Source organism: Populus trichocarpa, chromosome 5 (genome assembly GCF_000002775.5).
Source record: "Populus trichocarpa isolate Nisqually-1 chromosome 5, P.trichocarpa_v4.1, whole genome shotgun sequence".
Taxonomy (NCBI): Eukaryota; Viridiplantae; Streptophyta; class Magnoliopsida; order Malpighiales; family Salicaceae; genus Populus; species Populus trichocarpa.
Window position 1 is genome coordinate 10,211,457 of NC_037289.2, and position 27,967 is coordinate 10,239,423.

The window sequence follows — 27,967 nt, forward strand, 5'->3', positions numbered from 1 at the left end:
TAAAGGGAAGCAACTTATCAAGTTAAAATCTTTTGAATCTTCGTGAACAAACATAACAAACTCAAATCATAATACATAATTAGCACACCAGCTATGGACACGATCCAATTCCTTCTACAATCTAACACAAATGAATAACCATTTATTTCTCCTATTTTCTTTTACTTTAATAGCCAAAAATAAAAAATAAAAACAACCCGATTCCTTCTACAATCTAACACAAATCCGAAGCAAATGCAGCCAAGATGGGCTGCACAACTATCACATACATAATAAGCACACCAGCTAAGGATACGCGGCGAATATGCAATCTAAGCATGCTTGCGTGCCAACTCCAGTATAGAATGGCAGAGTTCTGTAGGCGTAGAAAAAACTGGCATATGATCTGCAGGAATCTCCATCACTTCCTTTACCCCATTTTGCTCAATCATCCAGCGCTGAAATGAGGCAGGCATCATTAAATCCTCAGTACAAACAATATAAACTCGCGGCACTGATCCATATCTCTCATCAGTGAACTTCTTTGCCTTGGACAGGCTTTCCACAAACATCGATCCTGGTCTATTTAAGAGCATCTGCAGAGCTAGATCCTGCAAACAAGAACAGTATCATAACTCGTTATTACAATGAAAACTATTCCAGGATTCATAATTTTTAAGAAAGATTTGTGTACCTCAGCGGAGGAAAGATGAAAGGGCTTGCACTTCATAAACTCGCATCCCATGTGAACACATGTATGCGGTTCTTCAGGGGTTCCATGGAATGAAAACAGAGTGTCTTGCCACTCTTCTCCCTTGGGACCGATTTCAGCAAACTAACAAAGAGGCCAAAATATCATTTTGATGTTAGAACATGATTGATAATGACTTTCACATTTGCATGCGGGTGCATTAAAACTTTATCTTGAATTAAACAACAGACTGAAGCTAATCAAGCATTTCGAATACCAATTATCACTTTTAGCCTTTTGGATCTTTCATTAGATCATATATACAAGAGGCCGATCTCCCTCACACTCTTTAATAACTAATGTGAGGGTTGTGATTCCATCTGATTTGATACTGTTCGAATTGATTTCATCAGTGAACTAAGAAATACTTTTATGAAAAAAGAGAGTCTCAAGACCTTAAAATTATTCTATTTTCAAAATCAGATTTCTTCAAACCTAGGGTTATTCATAGCATTTACTGGAATGGAGAAACCAAACAAAATAGATCAACCCATTTTCGTGCATGATCATCTTAATTAGAAAGGGAAAAAGGGGTCTTAATAATAATAATAATAATAATAATAATAATAACAGAGAGGTACCTTTTCTAACATATAAGATGGCTGGTGCACGGTATCAGGCAAGATTGCAGTAAGAAAAACTGCAAGAGAAACCTTCTCTGGGAATTTCTCCATAGCAAAAGCCAGATTCAAGCCACCTAAACTGTGCCCCACCAATACAACCTTTTCATTTTCAGGTAATTTGGCCATGAACTCCATCAAGGGCTCATTATACAGATCAAAAGTGCGAACTTCTTCAATTGTTTTTGTGTTCACCCCTGATGCAGCCATGTCAAGAGCTGTGACACGGTGCCCAGCTTCCTCTAGCCTTGGCTTGATCTTGTACCATATCCAAGCTCCTGCTACTGAACCATGGATCAAAACAAAATGCTGTTTTTGATTGGTGACCTCTCCCATTCTTTTGATGTTGTGGTTTGATACTGATATTTGCTATTGCTCGGTGGAGTATATAGGGAGAGAAGACGATGGTGAAAAGTTGGAAATGTCCGGTCCCAGTGACCTACTTTTCATCAAGAACCTTCCGGGCAATGATGTATTCGTTGACTAGTCATTTATTCTGGTTTTTCCTTGGAGGAATACTAGCCATATCCTTAGTTAATAAAGATCAATTATGGGTAGATTCTGTCCATTTAATATATTCTATATAAATTTAGTTTTCACTGTTCATCCCTACGCTGTTTAGTGTGAATTAGAGTAGTGTAATGAAGTTTTTGTCCTAATCAAAGAAATTTGTTAGGCATGCAGTTGGGGGTGAGGTTGTTTTTTCCATGTGATACATTTGATATTGGAAGGATAGTTTGGGACAATTCAAGTTTTTTGGGGTTTGACGCTGATGAAAGGCATGATTGACAGACACATGGTGCTTGGCTGACAAACACCTGATGTTAGGGTTAGACATGTCAGCCAGACCCTATGCGTAAGGGCCAGACCCGTGCGCTTGTGTTTGCAGACCCGCGTCTAGGGTCTGCAAAACCGTGCAGGGGGTGCAGACCCGCTTGCATGGGTCTGCCCAGGTCTGCTGAACCGCACCTGGGTTCTGCAGATCCCCGCAACCATTGAAATAGTTAATGTTTTATGTTGTTTTTGTTGTTGTTATTATTGTTATTGTTATTGTTATTTTTATTATAATTTTTATTGTTATGATGATTATTCAAGTAAACTTGTGTTAGACATATTTATCAGACAAAGGTAACATGAGTCAAAAAACAAAAGCTAAATGGTGTGTAGTTTTCATTGTTCATCCATGTAAACAAAACACTGTGGATTGAAGTAGTGTAATGAAGTGATTGTCCTTGCCAAAGAAACTTGTCAGGCATGGAGTTGGGGTGAGGTTGTCTTTTTCATATGATACATTTGACATTGAAAGGATGGTTGGGGACAATTCAGGTTTTTTGGGGTCTGATCCTGGAGAATGACATGACTGACATACACCTGACACTGGGGTTAAGCATGTCAGTTAGACCGAATTTTTAAATCTAAAACATTAAATTAGATTTTTATGAAGTTTTTTGTTATAAATTATTTATACTTCATTTATAAATAATTTTTTGACCTACGTTACCTGGGTCTGACAAACATGCCCAACCCAAGTTTACTTGAATAACAACAACAACAACAACAACAACAACAGTTATAACAAAAATAACATAAAACATTAATTATTTCAAAGGGAAGATATGATTTCAATTTTTACGGGGTTTCGAGACTCAAGCGCGCGAGTCTGAAACAAATATTATTACTATTGAAGAAAAACCGTAAATTTGATTTGAATGAATTAAAAACTATAAGAACTTGGGTTAGACAAGTTAAATACTATTATTAATATTATAAATATTAATAAATTTGAAATAAATATTATTACTATCGAAAAAAACATAATAATAATAATAATAATAATAATAATAATAATAATAATAATAATAATTATTATTATTATTATTATTATCATCATCATCATCATCAATAAATTTGAAAACAAATATTATTACTATAGAAAAACCATAAATTTTATTTAGAGAGATTAAAAATTATAAGAATTTGGGTCAGACAAGTTAAATATTATAAATACTATTAAATTCATTAATGTTTTTAAATTTGAAATAAATATTATTACTATCGAAAAAACATAGATTTGATTTGAAAGGTAAAATTAATTATTATTATTGTTGTTGTTATTATTATATTGGATCTGACATCCCCTTTCAGACCCAAGAAGCTTGGGACTGGAAAAGAGCGTCTAACCCAAGTTGCTTGGGTGTGGCAGGGGCGCAGACCCAAAGTCCCTTGGGTCTTGCTACCCCGCGTAACCCAAGACTTTGGGTCCGATGTCCGGACCCAAAGTTAATGCCTTCAACGTCGGGACCCAAGGCTCTTGGGTCCGACATCTGGACCCAAGGCTAATGGATCCGACGCCAGGAGGCCAACGGGTCCGACGTTGTAGTCAGACCCGAGGATCTGGGGTCTGACGTTTAAGAAGGGTCCAAAGCTTTTCGGTTTGGTGTTACAGCTAGACCCACTTAAACTTGGGTCAAGCAAGTTTAATATTATTATTAATATTAAAAATATTATTATTTGTATTAAAAATATTATTATTATTATTATAATTAATATGATTGATTTTAAAAAATATTGTTATTTGTATTATAAATATTATTATTTTTATTATAATTAATATTATGAATATTAAAAATATTTATAACACAAATAATAATATTTTTTATATTAACACTTTGAATTATAATAAAAATAATAATATTTATAACACAATTAATAATATTTTTGATATGAATACTTTGAATTATAAGAAAAATAATAATATTTATCACACAAATAATTATATTTTTATATGAATACTTTGAATTATATATTTTAATCTTAAAAAAATAATAGTTTTTCATCCAATACTTTTAAAATTTATTAATGATGATGATGATGATGATGATGATGATGATGATGATAATAATAATATTTTTAAATATAATATTATTAATTATAATAAAAATAATAATATTCATAATACAAATGATAATATTTTTAATATTAATACTATTAGTTAAAATAAAAATAATAATATTTATAACACAAATAATTATATTTAGAAACCCAAGAATACTTCTAACACAAATAATAATATTTTTGAGATGAATATTTAGAATTATAATAATAATAATAATAATATTAATAATTCCAAGAATATTTATAACACAAATAATAATATTTTTTTTATATTAAGACTTTGAATTATCATAAAAATAATAATATTCATAACACAAATAAGTATATTTATAAACCCAAGAATATTTCTAACACAAATAATAATATTTTTGAGATGAATAATAATAATAATAATAATAATAATAATAATAATAATAATAATAATAATTCCAATAATATTTATAACACAAATTATAATATTTTTTATATTAATACTTTGAATTATAATAAAAATAATAATATTTATAATACAAATAATTACAAATAATTACAAATAATTATATTAAAAAACCCAAGAATATTTATAACACAAATAATTAATTTTTTTATTTTTTTTGCTTCAAATTAATATTTTTTTAGTATTTTTAGATCATTTTGATGTGTTGATATCAAAATAATTTTTTAAAAACAAAAAAAATATTATTTTGATACATTTCTGAGTAAAAAACATTTTGAAAAGCAATCACAACCACACTTTCAAGCACTTGAAAAGAAATATTAATAATGTCACCCTTACATTCTTACATTTGAAAAGAAATTTGTCAATTATGGGTAACTTTTTGGTTCTCCCAACTCCAGTATCACCCTGTGGTATTGAATTAAATTCCTTGTTACAAGGAAAAACAAATTATATATATATATATATATATAATTGTAGAAGAATTAATCGAGTAAATGAAGAGAAAAATTAGTGTGCGTGATTTCATATTTTATCACTGTAATTGGGATTGGGTTTTGAGGGTGGAAATAATATTACCAATAATGGGACATGAAAATAAAAACGCATGAATGAAAATTGTTTTTGCTAATTACTTTTAATTGGGGATAATATCGCATGACTTTGAATTTTAGAAACTCGATTAAACTTTACATATAGTGTTTCCCATTTTGAGTTTTGTGAATGCGTTGGCAAATTATATACTTTGGTTAGCGGGGACCACAGGGAGCCAGTTCTAAAAGCGCTGTTGTGTCAGCCGTAGGGAAATATAATGCCAGAACTATTGGATCAGAAACGAAAGGGAAATCAGGGTTGTACTCATATCATAAATACGGTACAAACAAATAAAGGCTTTTTCACAACAAAAGCAGGTGTAGTTTAGTGCTTTTTAGACAACACAAAAATATTCTGGTTTTGGACTGTTATAAAATACTATGAATTGAATGAGAATCCAAAATAAGGTTACCTAACAACATATAAACAATAAAATAGTATATCAAAGTATTTATCCTTCAACACATCTATATACGTAACAACGTAAATTGAATCTTAATTAGAATTATTTAGAGATATCATTGTCATAATTTATTTTTGGGTTATTCTTCAAAATTTATCCTTTTTTCCTTATAAAAATAAAAAATCAAAAGCAATAATAACAAGAAGAATGACAATTGGTAAAAGCTGGTTGAGGAAGGTTTCAGATATATATAGAAGAATCAAGCTGGAGTTTTAAACGAAATTGAGAGCTTAATCATACCCTATTGTACCCAAGACTGGAGAGACAATACAGATTCAAGGTCAAACTAAATGATTATTGAACGAGTTCGCATAAAAATTAAGTCCAATGACATAATTAGATTTTTAATAGGCCAATTTGATTTAATCATGGGCCAAATTAAAATTTTAATTATGTTTAAGAGTTAATTGAGGTTAATTAAAATATTTAATTAGTTGCAAGGACTTAATTATACTTTTAATGGGTTAAATTAATTTTATTAGGGACTTAATTGGTGAAAAATTAAGTTTGGGAGCCCAATTTAGGCTTAATTAAGAATATTAAAATTTTAGAGGACCAAATTTAATTTTTACAAAGTCAATTGATCGAAATCATGGATAAAATTGCAAGAAAATGAAAGTTTAGGGTCATTTAAGGATTAAATTAAAAAAATCCACAATAAAGGACCATTTTAAAAAATGCTCTAAACTTCGAGGACGTAATTCAGTTGAAGACAAAGGTGAAATTGAAAGTTTAATGGTTTAATTGAAAGTGAATTTGTATAAATCCAAAACTAAGGGTCACAATGAAAAAGGCGTTGAAATTCAAGGTTGATATTGAAGTTCAATAGTTGTACAATTGTATAAAATTAAAAGTTCAAGGATAATTAGGGATGTAATTAAAAGAAATTAAAAGTCATATAACTAAATTGAACTTTAATCAAATCCCTAATTAAAAAAATCAAAAGTCAAAATGACACAATTTCATTTAAATAAAACGCCATGTTTTGACCAAAACGGTGGTATTTTGACCAAGCAGAAACAAGAAAAAAAAAAGAAAAAAGCAGACGACTTATTGTATGGTTACTGTTCATCATCCCCTATCTTTTTACTTAAAAAGACTACTCGGGTGACTACCTTTTTAAAGCATTTAATGATTCATTTCATTAACTAAATCGAACAAACCATACATCACTATGATGACCTGACGTCTTAATACACCATAATGTAATTTTTGCTAGCTGATAGCCCCTACAGCCACTGTGGCGTTGCTCCAAAGAGGCCAACCTAACCAGCCTAATTTTCACAGATCATGATGACATCTTTGAGCCTATAGTTGGGATCTTCCCCGCTTGAATCAAGGGTTAAAATTGGTCCCCGATAAAAACAAGATATCCCTTTTCATCCTTATAAATAAGAGTGGATTTTGGGCATTGAGAGATAAGAAATCTGAGTGCAAAGTAGACAAAAAAAAAACCAGCCTGTCTCAATTTTTTTTTTTCATCTACCAGTCCTATCTTTCTTTTCCTCTGTCATGTACTCAACCTCAGCTCCTTTCAGCAGCGACGCTAACCTTAACCGGTAGTTGATAGCCCATTAAAACCGGCAGCCAAAGCCTCTTCCCCCACTGTAATAAAGACAATAGCTCCCTTTTCCTCTCGATTTCCACCTTTATCAGCGGCAACAACTCCAATAGCTTGCCTCCTCTACGCCATCATGACCGCCAGTTCCTCCACTACCGTGTACAGCCAAAACACAACCCCTGCGCCAGGTAATTTTCTTCCTTCAATAACTTGCGCCTTGCTTCCTTTTTTTTCTTTCTTTCTTTAGATAAGGCATGCAATACATGAATTAATTTTGCCTCTCATGTATTTCAATTAAGAAAGAGATGGGCTGGCCCTCAGCCGGGTCAGCCCAATATAATAATAAAAAAAGAAGTTTGTTGGGCTGTTGGTTGTCTTAACCCAATTAGATAGGATTGGGCTTTAATTTCGGGTTAAATCCAACACATTTATTAAATAATAATGAATAAAAGAAAATTCAAAATTTTCAAAGACAATTTTAAAAATATTTTTCAGTTCGACGCGTATTTTTTTTAATAATTTTGTCTAATACCAAGTCGTAGATGTACACTATAAGATACGAGCCTGGTATTAAAAGTACCTGGTTTCTCCAAAACTTCAAAAAAAATCTTAAAAAATTAAATTAATTTCCTCATTTAAAAAAAAAAAAGATGTTTTGTGTTCGTACATACGACCAAATCCTAAAGGTTTTTCATGCATATTGTTCCCTAAAAAAATCACATTTCTATCACGTTTTAAAAAATTAAAAAAGAATGTCATAACCAGTTTATGGTTATTCATTAGAGTTTGATCAAAATACAAAAAATCCCATAGTAACTAGTTTGTTACCCGAAACATTAGGAAATAAATGTGACGATAAATCTAGGACTTAGAATGGTTATGAATTAATCTAATAAGATCTTTCCTCATAAAAAAAGATCTACCTTGAACCTTAGACGAAACCAACATATAAAAACATTGACCTAGAAAACAATTGACAAGCAATGCAGCTTACTTTAGGTAGGGTGCACGAGGGGTGATGCATCTTTTCCTTGCACAACTAGTCCTCTTACCCAGACTATCATAAGCCATTAGATTTTTTAGTGACCATAATATTAAGTGACAATTTATGAATCCAATAATTATAATCTCATGATTAAACCAAAAACCCCCTTTAACATTCTAAGAAAGCAGCTCCGCCATTCGACATGACAACATTCATCAATTTGCTTGATTCGTCCAACCATGTTTCTTGGTTTCATCTCTTCCATGTTGTTTAAAATGTAATGGAACTTTTTACAGTTTATAGCAGGAGTCACAGGATCACGGGAGACATGATTTTTGGGTTTGGAGACTTGTTCTGGTGAAATAAATTCCATTTTAGATCTGCTGAACTGCCATGGGCAGAAGTGGACGTATGATGCGAGGAAGCAACTCAGTTTGGCAATCATAATAACAAATAAAGGGAAGTAATTGAGGAGCTAGTCAGAGAACAGAACAATAAAGGGAAGCAACTTATCAAGTTAAAATCTTTTGAATCTTCGTGAACAAACATAACAAACTCAAATCATAATACATAATTAGCACACCAGCTATGGACACGATCCAATTCCTTCTACAATCTAACACAAATGAATAACCATTTATTTCTCCTATTTTCTTTTACTTTAATAGCCAAAAATAAAAAATAAAAACAACCCGATTCCTTCTACAATCTAACACAAATCCGAAGCAAATGCAGCCAAGATGGGCTGCACAACTATCACATACATAATAAGCACACCAGCTAAGGATACGCGGCGAATATGCAATCTAAGCATGCTTGCGTGCCAACTCCAGTATAGAATGGCAGAGTTCTGTAGGCGTAGAAAAAACTGGCATATGATCTGCAGGAATCTCCATCACTTCCTTTACCCCATTTTGCTCAATCATCCAGCGCTGAAATGAGGCAGGCATCATTAAATCCTCAGTACAAACAATATAAACTCGCGGCACTGATCCATATCTCTCATCAGTGAACTTCTTTGCCTTGGACAGGCTTTCCACAAACATCGATCCTGGTCTATTTAAGAGCATCTGCAGAGCTAGATCCTGCAAACAAGAACAGTATCATAACTCGTTATTACAATGAAAACTATTCCAGGATTCATAATTTTTAAGAAAGATTTGTGTACCTCAGCGGAGGAAAGATGAAAGGGCTTGCACTTCATAAACTCGCATCCCATGTGAACACATGTATGCGGTTCTTCAGGGGTTCCATGGAATGAAAACAGAGTGTCTTGCCACTCTTCTCCCTTGGGACCGATTTCAGCAAACTAACAAAGAGGCCAAAATATCATTTTGATGTTAGAACATGATTGATAATGACTTTCACATTTGCATGCGGGTGCATTAAAACTTTATCTTGAATTAAACAACAGACTGAAGCTAATCAAGCATTTCGAATACCAATTATCACTTTTAGCCTTTTGGATCTTTCATTAGATCATACTGTTCAATAACTAATGTGAGGGTTGTGATTCCATCTGATTTGATACTGTTCGAATTGATTTCATCAGTGAACTAAGAAATACTTTTATGAAAAAAAAGAGAGTCTCAAGACCTTAAAATTATTCTATTTTCAAAATCAGATTTCTTCAAACCTAGGGTTATTCATAGCATTTACTGGAATGGAGAAACCAAACAAAATAGATCAACCCATTTTCGTGCATGATCATCTTAATTAGAAAGGGAAAAAGGGGTCTTAATAATAATAATAATAAGAACAGAGAGGTACCTTTTCTAACATATAAGATGGCTGGTGCACCGTATCAGGCAAGATTGCAGTAAGAAAAACAGCAAGAGAAACCTTCTCTGGGAATTTCTCCATAGCAAAAGCCAGATTCAAGCCACCTAAACTGTGCCCCACCAATACAACCTTTTCATTTTCAGGTAATTTGGCCATGAACTCCATCAAGGGCTCATTATACTGATCAAAAGTGCGAACTTCTTCAATTTTTTGTGTGTTCACCCCTGATGCAGCCATGTCAAGAGCTGTGACACGGTGGCCAGCTTCCTCTAGCCTTGGCTTGACCTTGTACCATATCCAAGCTCCTGCAACTGAACCATGGATCAAAACAAAATGCTGTTTTTGATTGTTGACCTCTCCCATTCTTTTGATGTCGTGGTTTGATACTGATATTTGCTATTGCTCGGTGGAGTATAATGGGAGAGAAGACGATGCTGAAAAGTTGGAAATGTCCGGTCCAAGTGGCCTACTTTTCATCAAGAACCTTCTAGGGTACGAAAAAGCTGTCGTAAAGTTCCGTTGTTCGCTCCGTCGTCGACCCCATGATGTATTCGTTGACTAGTCATTTATTCTGGTTTTCTTTGGAGGAATACTAGCCATATTAAAACATACTCTAAATGTCTAAATGATGCGGAGGAATTATTATTTATTCACACACATTTCACTGTAAATTACAATAATAATTTATAGTGATATTTTTTTTTTAACTTTTTCATTTTTTTTTGTTTTTTTTTTCAAAATTACTTTTTTTTCAACTTTCCTAATTTTTCTTTTTTTTTTTCAATTATTTTTTCTTTTGTTTTTTCCAAAATTATTTTTGTTGATTTTACATTTAAATATTGACCTGGTTAAAATTTTTGCTTTGTAATTTTTTTTTAAAATACTGTGGATTGCTGCGATATTTTTCCACATAGTTTTTCTATTTTATTTCTTTATTTTTCAAAATTATATTTTTCAATTTTTTTTTAATATGGAGCTGATTGAGAATTTAGTTTTGTAATTTTTTTTTAAAACATTGTTTATTGCTACAATGTTTGTCCGCATGGTTTTTTTTTATGATTTTCTCCGAAATTATCTTTTTTTATTTTATTTTTTAATATTGAGCTGGTTAAAAATTATAGTTACAATATGTGAGGAAAGTACTTTAACTTTCCTCGAAAATTACTGTTGGTTGCTACAGTGTTTTTTCCGACATGGTTTTTTTTTTGTTTTCGTTATGTTTTTCCCTAAAATTATATTTGTCAATTTTATTTTTTAAATATTAAGCTGGTTAAGAATTGTAATTACAAGTAAATACAAGTTTTTCCTAAAAAAACACTATGGATTGATACAGTTTTTCCTCACATGGTTTTTTTTCCAGTTTCTTTTGTGTTTTCTTTTTTTGTAATATTTTTTTCCAAAATTATTTTTGTCGATTTTATTTTTTAAATATTGAGTTGGTTAAAATTTAACTTTGTAATAAAGCTTAATCATGTGGGGAAAGTATTGTAGCTTTGCTCATAAAACATTGTGGATTGCTACATTGTCTCTCCGCATAGTTTTTTTTTTGTAATTTTTTTCAAATTATCTTTTTTAATTTTATTTTTTTAATATTGAGTTGTTTGTGAATTACAATTACAAGTCATTACAAATAAGACTAAATCATGTGGGGAAGCACTGTAGCTTTCATCACAAAACACTATGAATTGCTACAGTGTTTCCAACATGATTTTTTCACCTTTTTTTGGTGTTTGTTTTGTTATTTTTTTTTCTAAAATTATCTCTGTTGATTTTTTTTTAATATTGAGCCGATTAAGAATTTAGCTTTGTTATTTTTTTCTTTAAAACACTGTGAATTGTTGAAGTGTTTTCCCATGTGATTTTTTTATGATTTTTTCCAAAATTATCTTTGTCGATTTTTTTTTTAATATTGAGTTGGTTAAGAATTATAATTATAATAAAGCTAAATCATATGAGGAAAGCGTTGTAGTTTTTCTCACAAAACACTGTGGATTGCTACAATATTTCTCTAAATAGTTTTTTAGTTTATTTTATTGGGAAAAGCGCTATAGTTTTCCTCACAAAACATTGTCAATTGCTGCAACATTTTTTCTCATGGGTTTTTTTTCCTTCCAAAATTATCTTTGTTGGTTTTTTTTTTTAATATTAAGTTGGTAGAGAGTTTAGCTTTGTTTTTTTTTTTTTTGCTTTTTATTAACTGAAAAGCTAAATCATGTGGCGAAAGCACTGTATCTTTCCTCACAAAACACTGTAGATTGCTACAAATTATTTTGTTCAGTCTCTAAGTTTTTGATCACCAACACAACTTTTTTTTTTCTGTCATGAAATATTTGCTCCATCATACCTTTAATTTCTATTACTTATCTAGCACTGGTTCACAATTATAACACTATCAAGTGCATTTATTTTATAAGCCCGCGGCAACACGCGGGCAAGTCATGTGGTCCTTAGTTAATAAAAGTAAATTATGGGTCCTTGAGGGTTGTTGTCTGCTTTGATGCAGCATGTCCTCATTCGGTTTTTAACAATGATAGTTTTTTTTTTTTTTTTTTGGTTAGGCTTGTCTGCTTGGTTGTTAGTTTATCTTTCTGGATGTTTATGCCTAGTTAGAAAGTCTGTTTTTTTTATATATTTTTTTATATATTGAACTCGGTGTTCTCTGATCTTATATATTTTTTATCTTTAATATATTCTTAGATAAAAAAATGATAAATTATGGGTAGATTCTGTCCATTTAATATAATTCTATATAAATTTATAATTACAAAACAAATAGGTAAAATAATATATATATATATATATATATATATATATATATATATATATATGGTGTGGTTGAATCACTGTTTCTCCACACACAATGCAGTGTGGTAGTAATCCACAGTGCATTCCTTCTCTTTTTTTTTTGCATTTTTTTTGCAACTTTTTTCCTTTTTTCTTTTTTTTTCAAAATCACTTTTTTTTTCAACTTTCCTATTTTTTTTTTTGCATTTATTTTTTTTCTAAAATTATTTTTGTTGATTTTACTTTTTAAATATTGATCTGATTAAAAATTTCGCTTTGTAATTTTTTTTAAAATACTGTGGATTGCTGCGGTGTTTTTCCACATAGTTTTTCTATTTTATTTTTTTATTTTTCAAAATTATATCTTGTCAATTTTTTTTAATATTGAGCTAATTGAGAATTTAGTTTTGTAATTTTTTTTTTAAAACATTGTGGATTGCTACAGTGTCTCTCCGCATAGTTTTTTTTTTTTTTGAAATTTTTTTCAAATTATCTTTTTCAAATTTATTTTTTTAATATTGAGTTTTTTGTGAATTACAATTACAAGTCGTTACAAATAAGGCTAAATCATGTGGGGAAGCACTGTAGCTTTCATCACAAAACACTGTGAATTGCTACAGTGTTTCCAACATGATTTTTTCACCTTTTTTTGGTGTTTGTTTTGTTATTTTTTTTTCTAAAATTATCTCTGTTGATTTTTTTTTAATATTGAGCCGATTAAGAATTTAGCTTTGTTATTTTTTTTTCTTTAAAACACTGTGAATTGTTGCAGTGTTTTTCCATGTGATTTTTTTATGATTTTTTCCAAAATTATCTTTGTCGATTTTTTTTTTAATATTGAGTTGGTTAAGAATTATAATTATAATAAAGCTAAATCATATGAGGAAAGCGTTGTAGTTTTTCTCACAAAACACTGTGGATTGCTACAATATTTCTCTAAATAGTTTTTTAGTTTATTTTATTGGGAAAAGCGCTATAGTTTTCCTCACAAAATATTGTCAATTGCTGCAACATTTTTTCTCATGGGTTTTTTTTTTCCTTCCAAAATTATCTTTGTTGGTTTTTTTTAATATTAAGTTGGTAGAGAGTTTAGCTTTGTTTTTTTTTTTTGCTTTTTATTAACTGAAAAGCTAAATCATGTGGCGAAAGCACTGTATCTTTCCTCACAAAACACTGTAGATTGCTACAAATTATTTTGTTCAGTCTCTAAGTTTTTGATCACCAACACAACTTTTTTTTTCTGTCATGAAATATTTGCTCCATCATACCTTTAATTTCTATTACTTATCTAGCGCTGGTTCACAATTATAACACTATCAAGTGCATTTATTTTATAAGCCCGCGACAGCGCGCGGGCAAGTCATGTCGTCCTTAGTTAATAAAGGTAAATTAAGGGTCCTTGAGGCTTGATGTCTGCTTTGATGCAGCATGTCCTCATTCGGTTTTTAGCAATGATAGTTTTTTTTTTTTTTTTGGTTAGGCTTGTCTGCTTGGTTGTTAGTTTATCTTTCTGGATGTTTATGCCTAGTTAGAAAGTCTGTTTTTTTTTATATATTTTTATATATTGAACTCGGTGTTCTCTGATCTTATATATTTTTTATCTTTAATATATTCTTAGATAAAAAAATGATAAATTATGGGTAGATTCTGTCCATTTAATATAATTCTATATAAATTTATAATTACAAAACAAATAGGTAAAATAATATATATATATATATATATATATATATATATGGTGTGGTTGAATCACTGTTTCTCCACACACAATGCAGTGTGGTAGTAATCCATAGTGCATTCCTTCTCTTTTTTTTTTTGCCTTTTTTTTCCAACTTTTTCCTTTTTTCTTTTTTTTTTTCAAAATCACTTTTTTTTTTCAACTTTCCTATTTTTTTTTTGCATTTATTTTTTTTCTAAAATTATTTTTGTTGATTTTACTTTTTAAATATTGATCTGATTAAAAATTTCGCTTTGTAATTTTTTTTAAAATACTGTGGATTGCTGCGGTGTTTTTCCACATAGTTTTTCTATTTTATTTTTTTATTTTTCAAAATTATATCTTTTATATCTTGTCAATTTTTTTTAATATTGAGCTAATTGAGAATTTAGTTTTGTAATTTTTTTTTAAAACATTGTGGATTGCTACAGTGTCTCTCCGCATAGTTTTTTTTTTTTTGTAATTTTTTTCAAATTATCTTTTTCAAATTTATTTTTTTAATATTGAGTTTTTTGTGAATTACAATTACAAGTCGTTACAAATAAGGCTAAATCAAGTGGGGAAGCACTGTAGCTTTCATCACAAAACACTGTGAATTGCTACAGTGTTTCCAACATGATTTTTTCACCTTTTTTTGGTGTTTGTTTTGTTATTTTTTTTTCTAAAATTATCTATGTTGATTTTTTTTTAATATTGAGCCGATTAAGAATTTAGCTTTGTTATTTTTTTTTTCTTTAAAACACTGTGAATTGTTGCAATGTTTTTCCTTGTGATTTTTTTATGATTTTTTCCAAAATTATCTTTGTCGATTTTTTTTTTAATATTGAGTTGGTTAAGAATTATAATTATAATAAAGCTAAATCATATGAGGAAAGCGTTGTAGTTTTTCTCACAAAACACTGTGGATTGCTACAATATTTCTCTAAATAGTTTTTTAGTTTATTTTATTGGGAAAAGCGCTATAGTTTTCCTCACAAAATATTGTCAATTGCTGCAACATTTTTTCTCATGGGTTTTTTTTTCCTTCCAAAATTATCTTTGTTGGTTTTTTTTAATATTAAGTTGGTAGAGAGTTTAGCTTTGTTTTTTTTTTTTGCTTTTTATTAACTGAAAAGCTAAATCATGTGGCGAAAGCACTGTATCTTTCCTCACAAAACACTGTAGATTGCTACAAATTATTTTGTTCAGTCTCTAAGTTTTTGATCACCAACACAACTTTTTTTTTCTGTCATGAAATATTTGCTCCATCATACCTTTAATTTCTATTACTTATCTAGCGCTGGTTCACAATTATAACACTATCAAGTGCATTTATTTTATAAGCCCGCGACAGCGCGCGGGCAAGTCATGTCGTCCTTAGTTAATAAAGGTAAATTAAGGGTCCTTGAGGCTTGATGTCTGCTTTGATGCAGCATGTCCTCATTCGGTTTTTAGCAATGATAGTTTTTTTTTTTTTTTTTGGTTAGGCTTGTCTGCTTGGTTGTTAGTTTATCTTTCTGGATGTTTATGCCTAGTTAGAAAGTCTGTTTTTTTTTATATATTTTTATATATTGAACTCGGTGTTCTCTGATCTTATATATTTTTTATCTTTAATATATTCTTAGATAAAAAAATGATAAATTATGGGTAGATTCTGTCCATTTAATATAATTCTATATAAATTTATAATTACAAAACAAATAGGTAAAATAATATATATATATATATATGGTGTGGTTGAATCACTGTTTCTCCACACACAATGCAGTGTGGTAGTAATCCACAGTGCATTCCTTCTCTTTTTTTTTTTGCCTTTTTTTTCCAACTTTTTCCTTTTTTCTTTTTTTTTTCAAAATCACTTTTTTTTTTCAACTTTCCTATTTTTTTTTTTGCATTTATTTTTTTTCTAAAATTATTTTTGTTGATTTTACTTTTTAAATATTGATATGATTAAAAATTTCGCTTTGTAATTTTTTTTAAAATACTGTGGATTGCTGCGGTGTTTTTCCACATAGTTTTTCTATTTTATTTTTTTATTTTTCAAAATTATATCTTGTCAATTTTTTTTTAATATTGAGCTAATTGAGAATTTAGTTTTGTAATTTTTTTTCTTTAAAACATTGTTGATTACTACAGTGTTTCTCCGCATAGTTTTTTTTTTATGATTTTCTCCGAAATTATCTTTTTTTTTATTTTATTTTTTAATATTGAGCTGATTAAAAATTACAGTTACAATATGTGAGGAAAACACTGTAACTTTCCTAAAACATTACTGTGGATTGCTACAGTGTTTTTTCCCATATGGTTTTTTTTTGTTTTTGTTATGTTTTTCCCTAAAATTATCTTTGTCAATTTTATTTTTTAAATATTAAGCTGGTTAAGAATTGCAATTATAAGTAAATACAAGTTTTTCCTCACAAAACACTATGGATTGATACAGTTTTTCCTCACATGGTTTTTTTCCAGTTTCTTTTTTTGTAATATTTTTTTCCAAAATTATCTTCGTTGATTTTTTTTAATATTGAGTTGTTAGAATTTAACTTTGTAATAAAGCTTAATCATGTGGGGAAAACACTGTAGCTTTCCTCACAAAACATTGTGGATTGCTACAGTGTCTCTCCGCATGATTTTTTTTTCTTATAATTTTTTCCAAATTATCTTTGTCAATTTTTTTTTAATATTGAGTTGTTCGAGAATTACAATTAGAAGTCATTACAAATAAGGATAAATCATGTGGGGAAGCACTGTAGCTTTCATCACAAAACATTGTGAATTGCTACAGTGTTTCCAACATGATTTGTTTTTCTCTTTTTTTGGTGTTTTTTTTGTTATTTTTTTTTCTAAAATTGTCTTTGTCGATTTTTTTTAATATTGAGCTGATTAAGAATTTAGTTTTATAATTTTTTTTCTTTAAAACACTGTGAATTGTTCTAGTGTTTTCCTATATGATTTTTTTATGATTTTTTCCAAAATTATCTTTGTTGATTTTTTTTTAATATTGAGTTGATTAAGAATTATAATTACAATAAAGGTAAATCATATGAGGAAAGCATTGTAGTTTTTCTCACAAAACACTGTGGATTGCTACAATATTTCTCTAAAAGGTTTTTTTATTTTATTTTATTGGGGAAAACACTATAGTTTTCCTCACAAAACATTGTCAATTTCTACAATGTTTTTCCTCATGGGTTTGTTTTTCTTCCAAAATTATCTTTGTTGGCTTTTTTTTTAATATTAAGTTGGTAGAGAATTTAGTTTTGTAATTTTTTTTGCTTTTTATTAACAGAAAAGCTAAATCATGTGACGAAAGGACTGTATCTTTCCTCACAAAACACTGTAGATTGCTACAAATCATTTTGTTCAGTCTCTAAGTTTTTGATCACCAACACAACTTTTTTTTCCTTCATGAAATATTTGCTCCATCATACCTTTAGTTTCTAATACTTATCTAGTGTTGGGCGCGCGGGCATGTCATCTCGTGTATATATATATATAACGTAAATGCCAAGAATGCTTAAGGCCTAGGAAAAAAAACTATAGCACAATCAGCAGACAACAGCTGCTTCGAGGTTCCTCCCAATCTTGATCAGATAAATCTGTTCAATAATTTATCGTTAATTAATTATACCTTGAAATGGGAGGGTGACAAATTAAAAATGAAAATGAAAAGTAGCCTCTTTTTTTTTTTTTGGGTTATGGATGAAGTAGTAAAGAATATCCAAGTACCTTACTGATAAAATTTATATTTTAGATAATCCGTTAATCTTTTAATTATAATAATTTGATCTATTTTCTATAGTCAAGATATCTAGTGACTCTATATAAAAAACTTAGGTCGCTAGTAGCAGCTAGCTGGTGCCTGGTAAGTCAGGATAATTTATAGTTGATACTTGTAAAAGGTTATCTTTGATAAATATAAGGACTTTTAGTTGCTTGCTTAAGTGAATAACTTATTAAGAGAGAAAATACAAATATATTTTAGAGAGATAGACTCTGAAAATATATGTGCTAAAAATATCGAGAATGAAGAGATTGTCCACCTTGAACTTGGAAGATTCATGAGATATTTATAGACCATGAGTCTTGTTGTTTTGTAGAGAGGAGAGTCGGAGTGTAATTTTGCTCTAATAATATTAATGAATGATAAATATCATTTACACATGCATTAATGATGGATAAATATCTTTTACACAAACATTAATGCGATGAAGATATTGTAGGCCATAAGAGATTTTTATACACCCAGGTGTGTAAAGAGAGTAGGATCCAAAATATATTAGTTTAGTTAAAAATATATAAAAAAGTATTGGGCCCACGCAAGTTGCTTGAGCCCACTTGGAGAAGAAAATGGATCTAAAGGCATTGTCTGGGTCCATGGTCGTTAGGCTTGGGTGACGGGGTGGTGCCAACACTGGGGTCAGGCACATGCTTGAGCCCATAGGGATGCTTGGCTGGTACTTAGCTCCAGGGACACTAAGGTGCATGCCCATCACCTCAGCTAGGCATGATAGCACTCCAAGAAAGGCTAGGCATGTCACACCCAGCTAAGGAAAACCCATGAAGGGTGAGCCTGTATATTTTAAGAGGATGTGAGAACTTAAAGAGGGTGAACATATACTTAAAAAATTTCTAAAAAGCTGAGGGTAGCATCTGGAAGAGAAGCTCATACTTAGAAAATATATTTAAAAGGTCGAGGGAACCCAATAAAAATAAACCCATACTTAGAAAAATTTATAAGTGTTTGAGAGGATCTAAGAATGGTGAGCATATACTTAGAATTTTTTTTAAGAGGCTATATGAACCTAAAGAGAGTGAGCCTACACTTAGAAAATTTATAAGAGTTTGATGGTAACCCCTGAAGGAGAAGCTTGTAAAACATTCTTAGGAAACCTAAAAAGGAGAAACTCATACTTATAAAATTTTATAAATGGTTAGGGGTAACCCCTAGAGGGTCGTTCAATGCGGTAACATGAGGCTTGAAAGCCCCATATCAATCTAAAATTGTATTGAAGAGAGCGAGGCTTGAGGTCTCATATTCAATGATACGGGGTTTAAAAGCCTATATTGAAGAAAGATCACACTATAGTGGGAGGTTTGTGACCTTCCTAGTAACGGTGTGAGGCTTAGGAGCTCACCATTGGAGAAGGATATCGCTGAAGAGTGGGAGGCCTATGGCCTTCCTAGTGGTGGTGTTGGGGGGTGGGGGGCTAGAATCACCTTACTAGAGAGAGATTGTACCTAAGAGTGGTAGATCTGAGATCATACCTAGAGATAGTATAAGGTCCAGGAGCCTCATTGACGAGTTTTATCAGTCTGAGATTGCACTAAAGAGCGAGATATATTATATTATACCCGGAGATAACATAAGGCCCTAGAGCTCATTTAGAGAGTTATGTTAGTTCAAAGTTATAATGGAGAAAGAGAAATAGCTGAAGAAGAGGAGAAGCAGCTTTGAGCTGCTTTCAGTGGCACTGCGTTTCAAACGCAAATTTGGTGAGTCCCATAAACAGTAAATAATTTATTATCCATTACCAAATGATTGTTTTCTGTGATTTGCTTCAAAAGCAAAAGCAACCACAGAAACAAACAAGTTCGTATTGGTTGACTAATGATTTAATCTGGTTTTCTTCAAAGGAATAGTAGCCACATCCTTGGTTAATAAAGATAAATATATATGGATGCCGTGGGGTGTAACTCAACTTATTAGATTTTAAATTTGTTTTTTAGAGGTTATCAGTTCGAGTTTTATAAACCCTAAGCCACTGGAGGTTTACATGGTCGTTAATTTTAGGACTCGCATGATTAGTCTAGTGCGCGCAAATTAGTCCGAACACCTATATTAATAAAAAAAGATAAATATATATTATAGAATATATTTATATTTTTATCTTTATTAATTAAGGATGTGGCCACTATTCCTTCGAAGAAAACCAGAATAAATCATTAGTCAACCATTCTGCTTGGAAATACATAAAAATAATTGATTTTGTTTTAACATCAACATATCAAAACAATCCAAAAATACTAAAAATAATTAATTTATATTAAAAAAATCATTTTTTTTCAAAGTACTATGCCACTACGAAATCAAACATTGAATCAACATGAGAATTCCTTGATGGACTTTCACTTACAATATATGTTTAGTAATGGGCCTAAGAATCATCCAATGTCCTTTTTGTTTGGGTTGACTGCATGTCAACCCAGTTGTACTAGTTCTCCCCTATAATATCTTTCTACATGATTCAAGTATATTTTACTTCACCGCGATCTACCTAAAAATAGATTGTATTTGGTTGAATTTTCTTTGTTATTACTGATTTGTTAATCTTGACCAGGATCTTACGCTGTCAATGTTATTACTGCCACCTTTCCATTTGTTTAGCATTGAGACAACTTAAAAAGAAGTCGAGTTTACAAAGGATAAATATGGACCTGTCCCACGAGTTTATATAGTGTGTGACCAAGATAACATAACAGAGGAAGGTTTATAGAGATAATTGATTGAAAACAATCCACCTGATAAAGTAAAGGCTGTTCTTTGTTCTTATCACATGTTCATGTTTTCTAAACCACAAGAGATGTGCTCTTGCCTCCAAGAGATTGTCAATAAATACTTCTGATATTTTCAATTACCACTTTATTGGAGGAACATGCTATTATTTGCAAATGATTAGAGGAATAAGGATTAGTTTGCTAATGCACAACATAAGAGAGGTCGTAGCTTTTGTCATGGAAAGTAAGTATGGTGAACACCAAAAAAAAAAAAAAACCTTAGCAATTTTCACTTTGAAAGCTTCTTTCTTTATTTCATGAGAAATAATAATAAGAATATATAACATTAGTATAAGAGGGTTGTTAAATAAATTAATCTCTTTTAAAATAATTTTATATATGATGATAAAAGATCATACAACTTGTTGAAATAACATTTAATTTCTCTAAGTTAGATAAATTGGATCGTCTACAAGTAAGGTTTAGGTTTATTTTTTGATATATGCAACCTATAAAATTTGGTGCTGTGTTGAAGCCTAGAAGGATGTCCATTTTTCTTAATTCTTTAAATTTAGATACAAGCATGATTTGATTCCAAGTTAGTAACCAATCTTTACCATGTTTTACTCAACAAGATATTTATTTACCATATGGATAACTACTTTGCATTGAGAAAACAACACTTTCTACTTTTTTTATAACTTTGACAAGACTTTTTTATGCCCAACAATGGGACCTAGATCATCGCATATTTTTTTAGAGAAGATAATAAACGGTGCATGATGTTTGTGTCCTAAATTAGACTCTTGCATTGCATACTCCTTTTCTTTTTGGTTGAAGAGGGGAAGTCAAGAACTCTTCAGGAGAGGAGATGCTCCTGCCACATGCATACATTCTCAACTAAAAAAAAAAAAAAAAAAGATTAGGATTAGGATTAATGGCTGGCATTAACCTACCTTATTTCTTAGTGTCACTAAAACCAAGATCAAGATTAAAAGTTAAGATCTTCAATTCCTTTTCTTTTTCATGGAAATCAATTTTTTTTTCCACTAGAAACATGCAAAAGACATGATACACTTTTTTTTTTTTTAAGAAACCTGCTACTCATCACAAAGATAGTATTTGATATTGTGGCAGCGATTGGTTTTTAAAGTTTTTATTCTTTGGAAATTACTTAGTATTCAAATAAAATTTTGAAACCAATTTGTTTAAAATATAGCCACAAAACATGCCACGAATTCAGCTTTCATATTAGATGCAACAATAATAAACTACTTCACATGCTTTTATGAGATTGCTCCTCTAACTTAAAGGAGCAAATACCATAATATTGATATTTTTTTTTATCCACACATCTAACAAAATCTTAATTTGAATATATAACAATCTCAAGTTGATCATATTTTCTATAAGTGGGCATATAATCATTTTTTCTTTGCAAGTAGCTCATTACATTATTTAGTATCTACCTGGCTTTCCATCATCAAAACTAATGTTTGGCTTGGTACAAGTTTGAACATACATCAAGCTCCTAATAATTGATGCACAAGAAATTCCTTTAATTTGTTTGTGTTTCTACTCATTATTTAGACATTGCATGAGGTTAAATTTACCATATTTTTTTAATTGAAACACCTTTACTAAACATTTATATATTATAAATCTTTCTAAAATCTTATTGTTAGATGCTTTTTAAGACAACCTAACAATCCTTGAGATTTATCTCGGAGTATTTTTATCCTTATCATATAAGTTGCCTCTTTCATATCTTTCATTTCAAAGGTATTAGAGAGAAATCTTGGTCTCATATGATAAACCAAGATCATTAGTTACAAGCAATATATCATCAATATAAAAAATAAAAGAATATAAACTTGCTCCCTTTAACCTTCAGATACATACACTAGTCAAAATTGCATTTCTTAAATCTAAAGAAAATAGCAGTATCATCAAACTTGAGATACTATTATTTAGAAGCTTATTTAAGTTTATATATTGTTTTCTTAAATTTGCACACCATGTGCTCTTTTATTTCTGCTGGAAATCCCTATAGTTAATCCATATAGACTTTTTTTTTTCTAAATTATCATTTAAAAAGACAATTTTTACATTCATTTAGTTGCCAATCTAAGTCATAATGAGCTACCAAAGTGATGATAATTCTAAGTGAGTCTTTCATAGTCATTGGTGAAAATATCTCCTTTTAATCAACATCATCTTTTTAAGTAAAACTTTTGGGAACAAGTTTGGTTTTGTATTGTTCAATGTTGTTATTTGAATCTAATTTGGTCTTAAAAACCTAATTACATTCAAATATTTTACAACCTGTAAGTATTTCAACAAGGCCCTAAACTTTATTTTGTTCTATAGATTTTAATGCATCTTTTATGGTATCTACTTCTTGTTTAGCCATTTATTAGAATTACTTCTATCAATGTCATAGGAAAATAAAATTAGATTATTATCAATTCCTGATTCAAAATATAATTAAAAATAGTAAACTTTCTTTGTCTTTGATACCTTATTATTACTTTTTCTTGTGGCTCATCTATTATAGGGTCATCAACAATGTTCTCATTGTGAGGTGTATAATCATTAATTGTTGTTCTTGATATTTGTTAAACTATTCAATAATTTAAGGAACAACTTTAGAATATATAGAGAGTAAGGGAACTTATACCCTACTTTCTTGAATTTTTATATTGCATGATATTTTACTCTCATTAACTTCATCAATTTCAATGAACCTAGTATTTTCTGTTTAAACAATTCTTGTGTTATGATTAGGAAAATAAAATCTATACCTTGTATATTTTTTTTTGGATAACCAAAGAAGAGTACACTAGCTGTTCTAATTGAATCCAATTTCTTTTCATGTAAATTATAAATTCTTACTTCTGCAGGGCAACCTTAAACATATAAGTGTCTTAAACTAGGTTTTTCATCTGTCCACAATTCATTAGGTGTTTTGGAATTGCTTTACTAGGAAGAATATTTAATAAATTCCTAACATTTTTCAATATATATATCAACAATGATGTTGGTACAAATGAATGACTTAACATACTCCTAACCATATCTAATAAAGTACGATTATACTTTTCTGCGACAATTTTATTATGGTGTACCTAGCATTGTGTATTAAGAACATATACCACAATTCATAAAGAATTTGGAGAATAAACCTCATCATTATGCAGTCTCATTATATCTTTCATAATATTCACAATCTCTATTTGATTTGACAACTTTTATATTTATAGTTATTTGTTTTTCAAACTCATTAACAAATACCTAAAAGGCATCTATTGCTTGAGAGTTGTCATGTAACAAATAAACATATCCATAATGTAAGCAGTCATCAATATAGGTGATACAAATTTTTTATTGAAAAAAGTAACATAAAAAACATATATATATATATATATATATATATATATATATATGATTTGAAGAAATTGCAACATGAATAAATCCATAAACTATTATAAGAAACCTTAAATAAATTTGTTTCCAAACACACAAAAGCACTAGCACCAGGCTTAAATTCTTTCGAACCATGCCTTACATTTCACGCAATCTTCGTGAAAATATCTAGGTTTTTTTTTTTTTTATAGAAAATACTCTTATCATTTTTATGTTCTTTAATATGAACTTAAACAAAAGATTCATTTATCTTCAGTGGTTCATGTTTATCTTTTTCATACTTCTTGATTACTTATAAAATAAATGAAATGAGTTCCTTGAATTTTAAATCTCATTTCCTTCTTAACAAAAATAATGTGCGGTTCATGCAGATTCTTTTTGTTTTTTATATTATTATAATTCATTTAAAAAAGATCATAATCAATAGGTAATGAGTTGATAAATTGTACAAGAAAATAGGGGTCCTTATAAGGGTAATTTTAACAGGGTTTGTTCCTGAGAACTTCGCTCAAGTACGAAAGTTTTTTATTGCAGTATCCCGAAGAGGGATTAAACTGAAGAAAGGCTTGATTGCAAAACATATTGTTGTTCTGCTAATTGAGCTAGGATTCAATAACATAGATCGAGGATCAACATAAGTGTCTCTCTGCTAATTGATATGCAATCAACATGTACATGGTTGTCGAGGTCAGGTCAACATGGTATTGCGACTCCCATGGAAGAGAGTAGACATTCTTTCTATTTCTCTATGTAAGAGACTTTCAAGACAGTTAAGTGGTATCTTCTTTTCCAAACTAAAAAGTACTCTTAAGATAGGGGATTTAGGCTTTTAGCCATTTTTTCTGGCTGCAATACTGGTAGTTATAAATCTGCTGTAATTTGCCAGGTCCTGCCAGTGGACTAAATAGCTGGTTTCCAAACTTTATATGCCGTAACTAGTTAGATTTTGTCCAAGGCATGAAGATTGCTGATACTGTTGTATATGCTATGGATCTGGTTAGAAATTCTTAGAGAATAGGATCGGTTCGATATGCTGTTTGTTATCAACTTAAGTTGCTAGTTCTTTCAGAACAGATGAGTTTAAGCAGCATGATCTAATGTCAAGTAACCTGTTGGTTATGGTTATAGACTTACAGGGTAAGGACATAATGCTGCTTGGAGATTTACTTGAGGAGAGCTTTCTAACATTTTCGGGTTTTTGTTGCTGGTTTGTATTTTATTACCTAGTTAAATTTTATTAATATATATATATATAATCTTACGTACTTCTCAAAAACATGCAGCCTTCTCAAAGATCAATCTCCTACATGGATACGAAATATGTGTTTGGTAATGGCCCTGACAACTCTCCAACTGCCTTAGTTCTTGGTCCCAACTACATCGCCTCCAGGTTCTACCACCATTCCCCACCAGAGTTAAGATACCTCCTCCTTCACTTTTCAGGAAAAATACAGGGCACGTCAACCTGATCAGGATTATTTTCATTCCCAATCATTACTTATCAAGTAGCTAGGTCAAGTTAAAATCTTTTGAATTCTCTGTGAACAAACATAACAAACTCAATCCATCTCCATTTATTTCTCCTATTTCCTTTTTCTTTTTCTTTAATAGCAAAAAATAAAAACAACCCGATTCCTTCTACAATCTTAACACAAATCCGAAGCAAATGCAGCCAAGATGGGCTGTACAACTATCACATACATAATAAGCACACCAGCTAAGGATACGCGGCGTATATGCAATCTAAGCATGCTTGCGTGCCAACTCCAGTATAGAATGGCAGAGTTCTGTAGGCGTAGAAAAAACTGGCATATGATCTGCAGGAATCTCCATCACTTCCTTTACCCCATTTTGCTCAATCATCCAGCGCTGAAATGAGGCAAGCATCATTAAATCCTCAGTACAAACAATATAAACTCGCGGCACTGATCCATATCTCTCATCAGTGAACTTCTTTGCCTTGGACAGGCTTTCCACAAACATCGATCCTGGTCTATTTAAGAGCATCTGCAGAGCGAGATCCTGCGAACAACAACAGTATCATAACTGGTTATTACAATGAAAACTAGTCCAAGATTCATAATTTTTAAGAAAGATTTGTGTACCTCAGCGGAGGAAAGATGAAAGGGCTTGCACTTCATAAACTCGCAACCCATATGAACACATGTATGCGGTTCTTCAGGGGTTCCATGGAATGAAAACAGAGTGTCTTGCCATTCTTCGTCCCTGGGACCGATTTCAGCAAACTAACAAGGAGGCCAAAATATCATTTTGATGTTAGAACATGATTGATAATGACTTTTACATTTGCATGTGTGTGCATTAAAACCTCATCTTGAATTAAGCAAATGATTGAAGCTAATCAAGCATTTCGAATACCAATTATCACTTTTAGCCTTTTGGATCTTTCATTAGATCATACATACAAGAGGACGATCTACCTCACACTCTTCAAAAACTAATGTGAGGGTTGTTATTCCATCTGATTTGATACTGTTCGAATTGATTTCATCAGTGAACTAAGAAATACTTTTATGAAAAAAAAGAGAGTCTCAAGACCTTAAAATTATTCTATTTTCAAAATCAGATTTCTTCAAACCTAGGGTTATTCATAGCATTTACTGGAATGGAGAAACCAAACAAAATAGATCAACCCATTTTCGTGCATGAATCATCTTAATTAGAAAGGGAAAAAGGGGTCTTAATAATAATAATAATAATAATAATAATAACAGAGAGGTACCTTTTCTAACATATAAGATGGCTGGTGCACGGTATCAGGCAAGATTGCAGTAAGAAAAACAGCAAGAGAAACCTTCTCTGGGAATTTCTCCATAGCAAAAGCCAGATTCAAGCCACCTAAACTGTGCCCCACCAATACAACCTTTTCATTTTCAGGTAATTTGGCCATGAACTCCATCAAGGGCTCATTATACAGATCGAAAGTGCGAACTTCTTCAATTGTTTTTGTGTTCACCCCTGATGCAGCCATGTCAAGAGCTGTGACTCGGTGGCCAGCTTCCTCTAGCCTTGGCTTGACCTTGTACCATATCCAAGCTCCTGCAACTGAACCATGGATCAAAACAAAATGCTTTTTTTGATTGTTGACCTCTCCCATTCTTTTGATGTTTTGGTTTGATACTGATATTTGCTATTGCTCGGTGGAATATATAGGGAGAGAAGACGATGCTGAGAAGTTGGAAACGTCCAGTCCAAGTGGCCTCTTTTTCATCAAGCACCATCTAGGCCATGATGTATTCGTTGACTAGTCATTTATTCTAGTTTTCTTTGGAGGAATAGCAGCCATCTCCATGGTCCACAAAGATAAATTATGGGTAGATTCAGTCTATCTTATAAATTCTATATAAATTTATAATTACGAAACAAATAGGTAAAATGTAGTAATATTCATCTAGTAATGGATAACGTAAATGAAGATGAAAGTAGCCTTCTTTTTGGGTTATAACGGAGAAGAATAGTTTGAGGATCTAAAACTAACT

At 30.7% G+C, this 27,967-nt stretch overlaps 1 protein-coding gene across 8 annotated transcripts; it reads right to left on the reverse strand.

Annotated features, from left to right (window-relative positions):
• LOC7492148 (salicylic acid-binding protein 2) lies at window positions 1-27,717 on the reverse strand. Of its 8 annotated transcripts, none has more exons than XM_052452879.1 (4): window positions 27,508-27,717; window positions 1,312-1,608; window positions 674-814; window positions 1-590 (listed from the first exon to the last, which is right to left on the reverse strand). In XM_052452879.1, the coding sequence occupies exons 1-4, from the start codon at window positions 27,583-27,585 to the stop codon at window positions 312-314; spliced, it is 795 nt and encodes a 264-aa protein (XP_052308839.1). In that variant the 5' UTR covers window positions 27,586-27,717; the 3' UTR covers window positions 1-311. The 8 variants fall into 8 exon arrangements, with proteins under 8 accessions (XP_052308839.1, XP_006383293.2, XP_052308838.1 ...); XM_006383231.3 differs by lacking the exon at window positions 27,508-27,717 and adding an exon at window positions 10,352-10,543; XM_052452878.1 differs by lacking the exon at window positions 27,508-27,717 and adding an exon at window positions 10,127-10,541 and having other exon boundaries at window positions 1,312-1,383.
• Window positions 27,718-27,967: the final 250 nt, after the last annotated feature.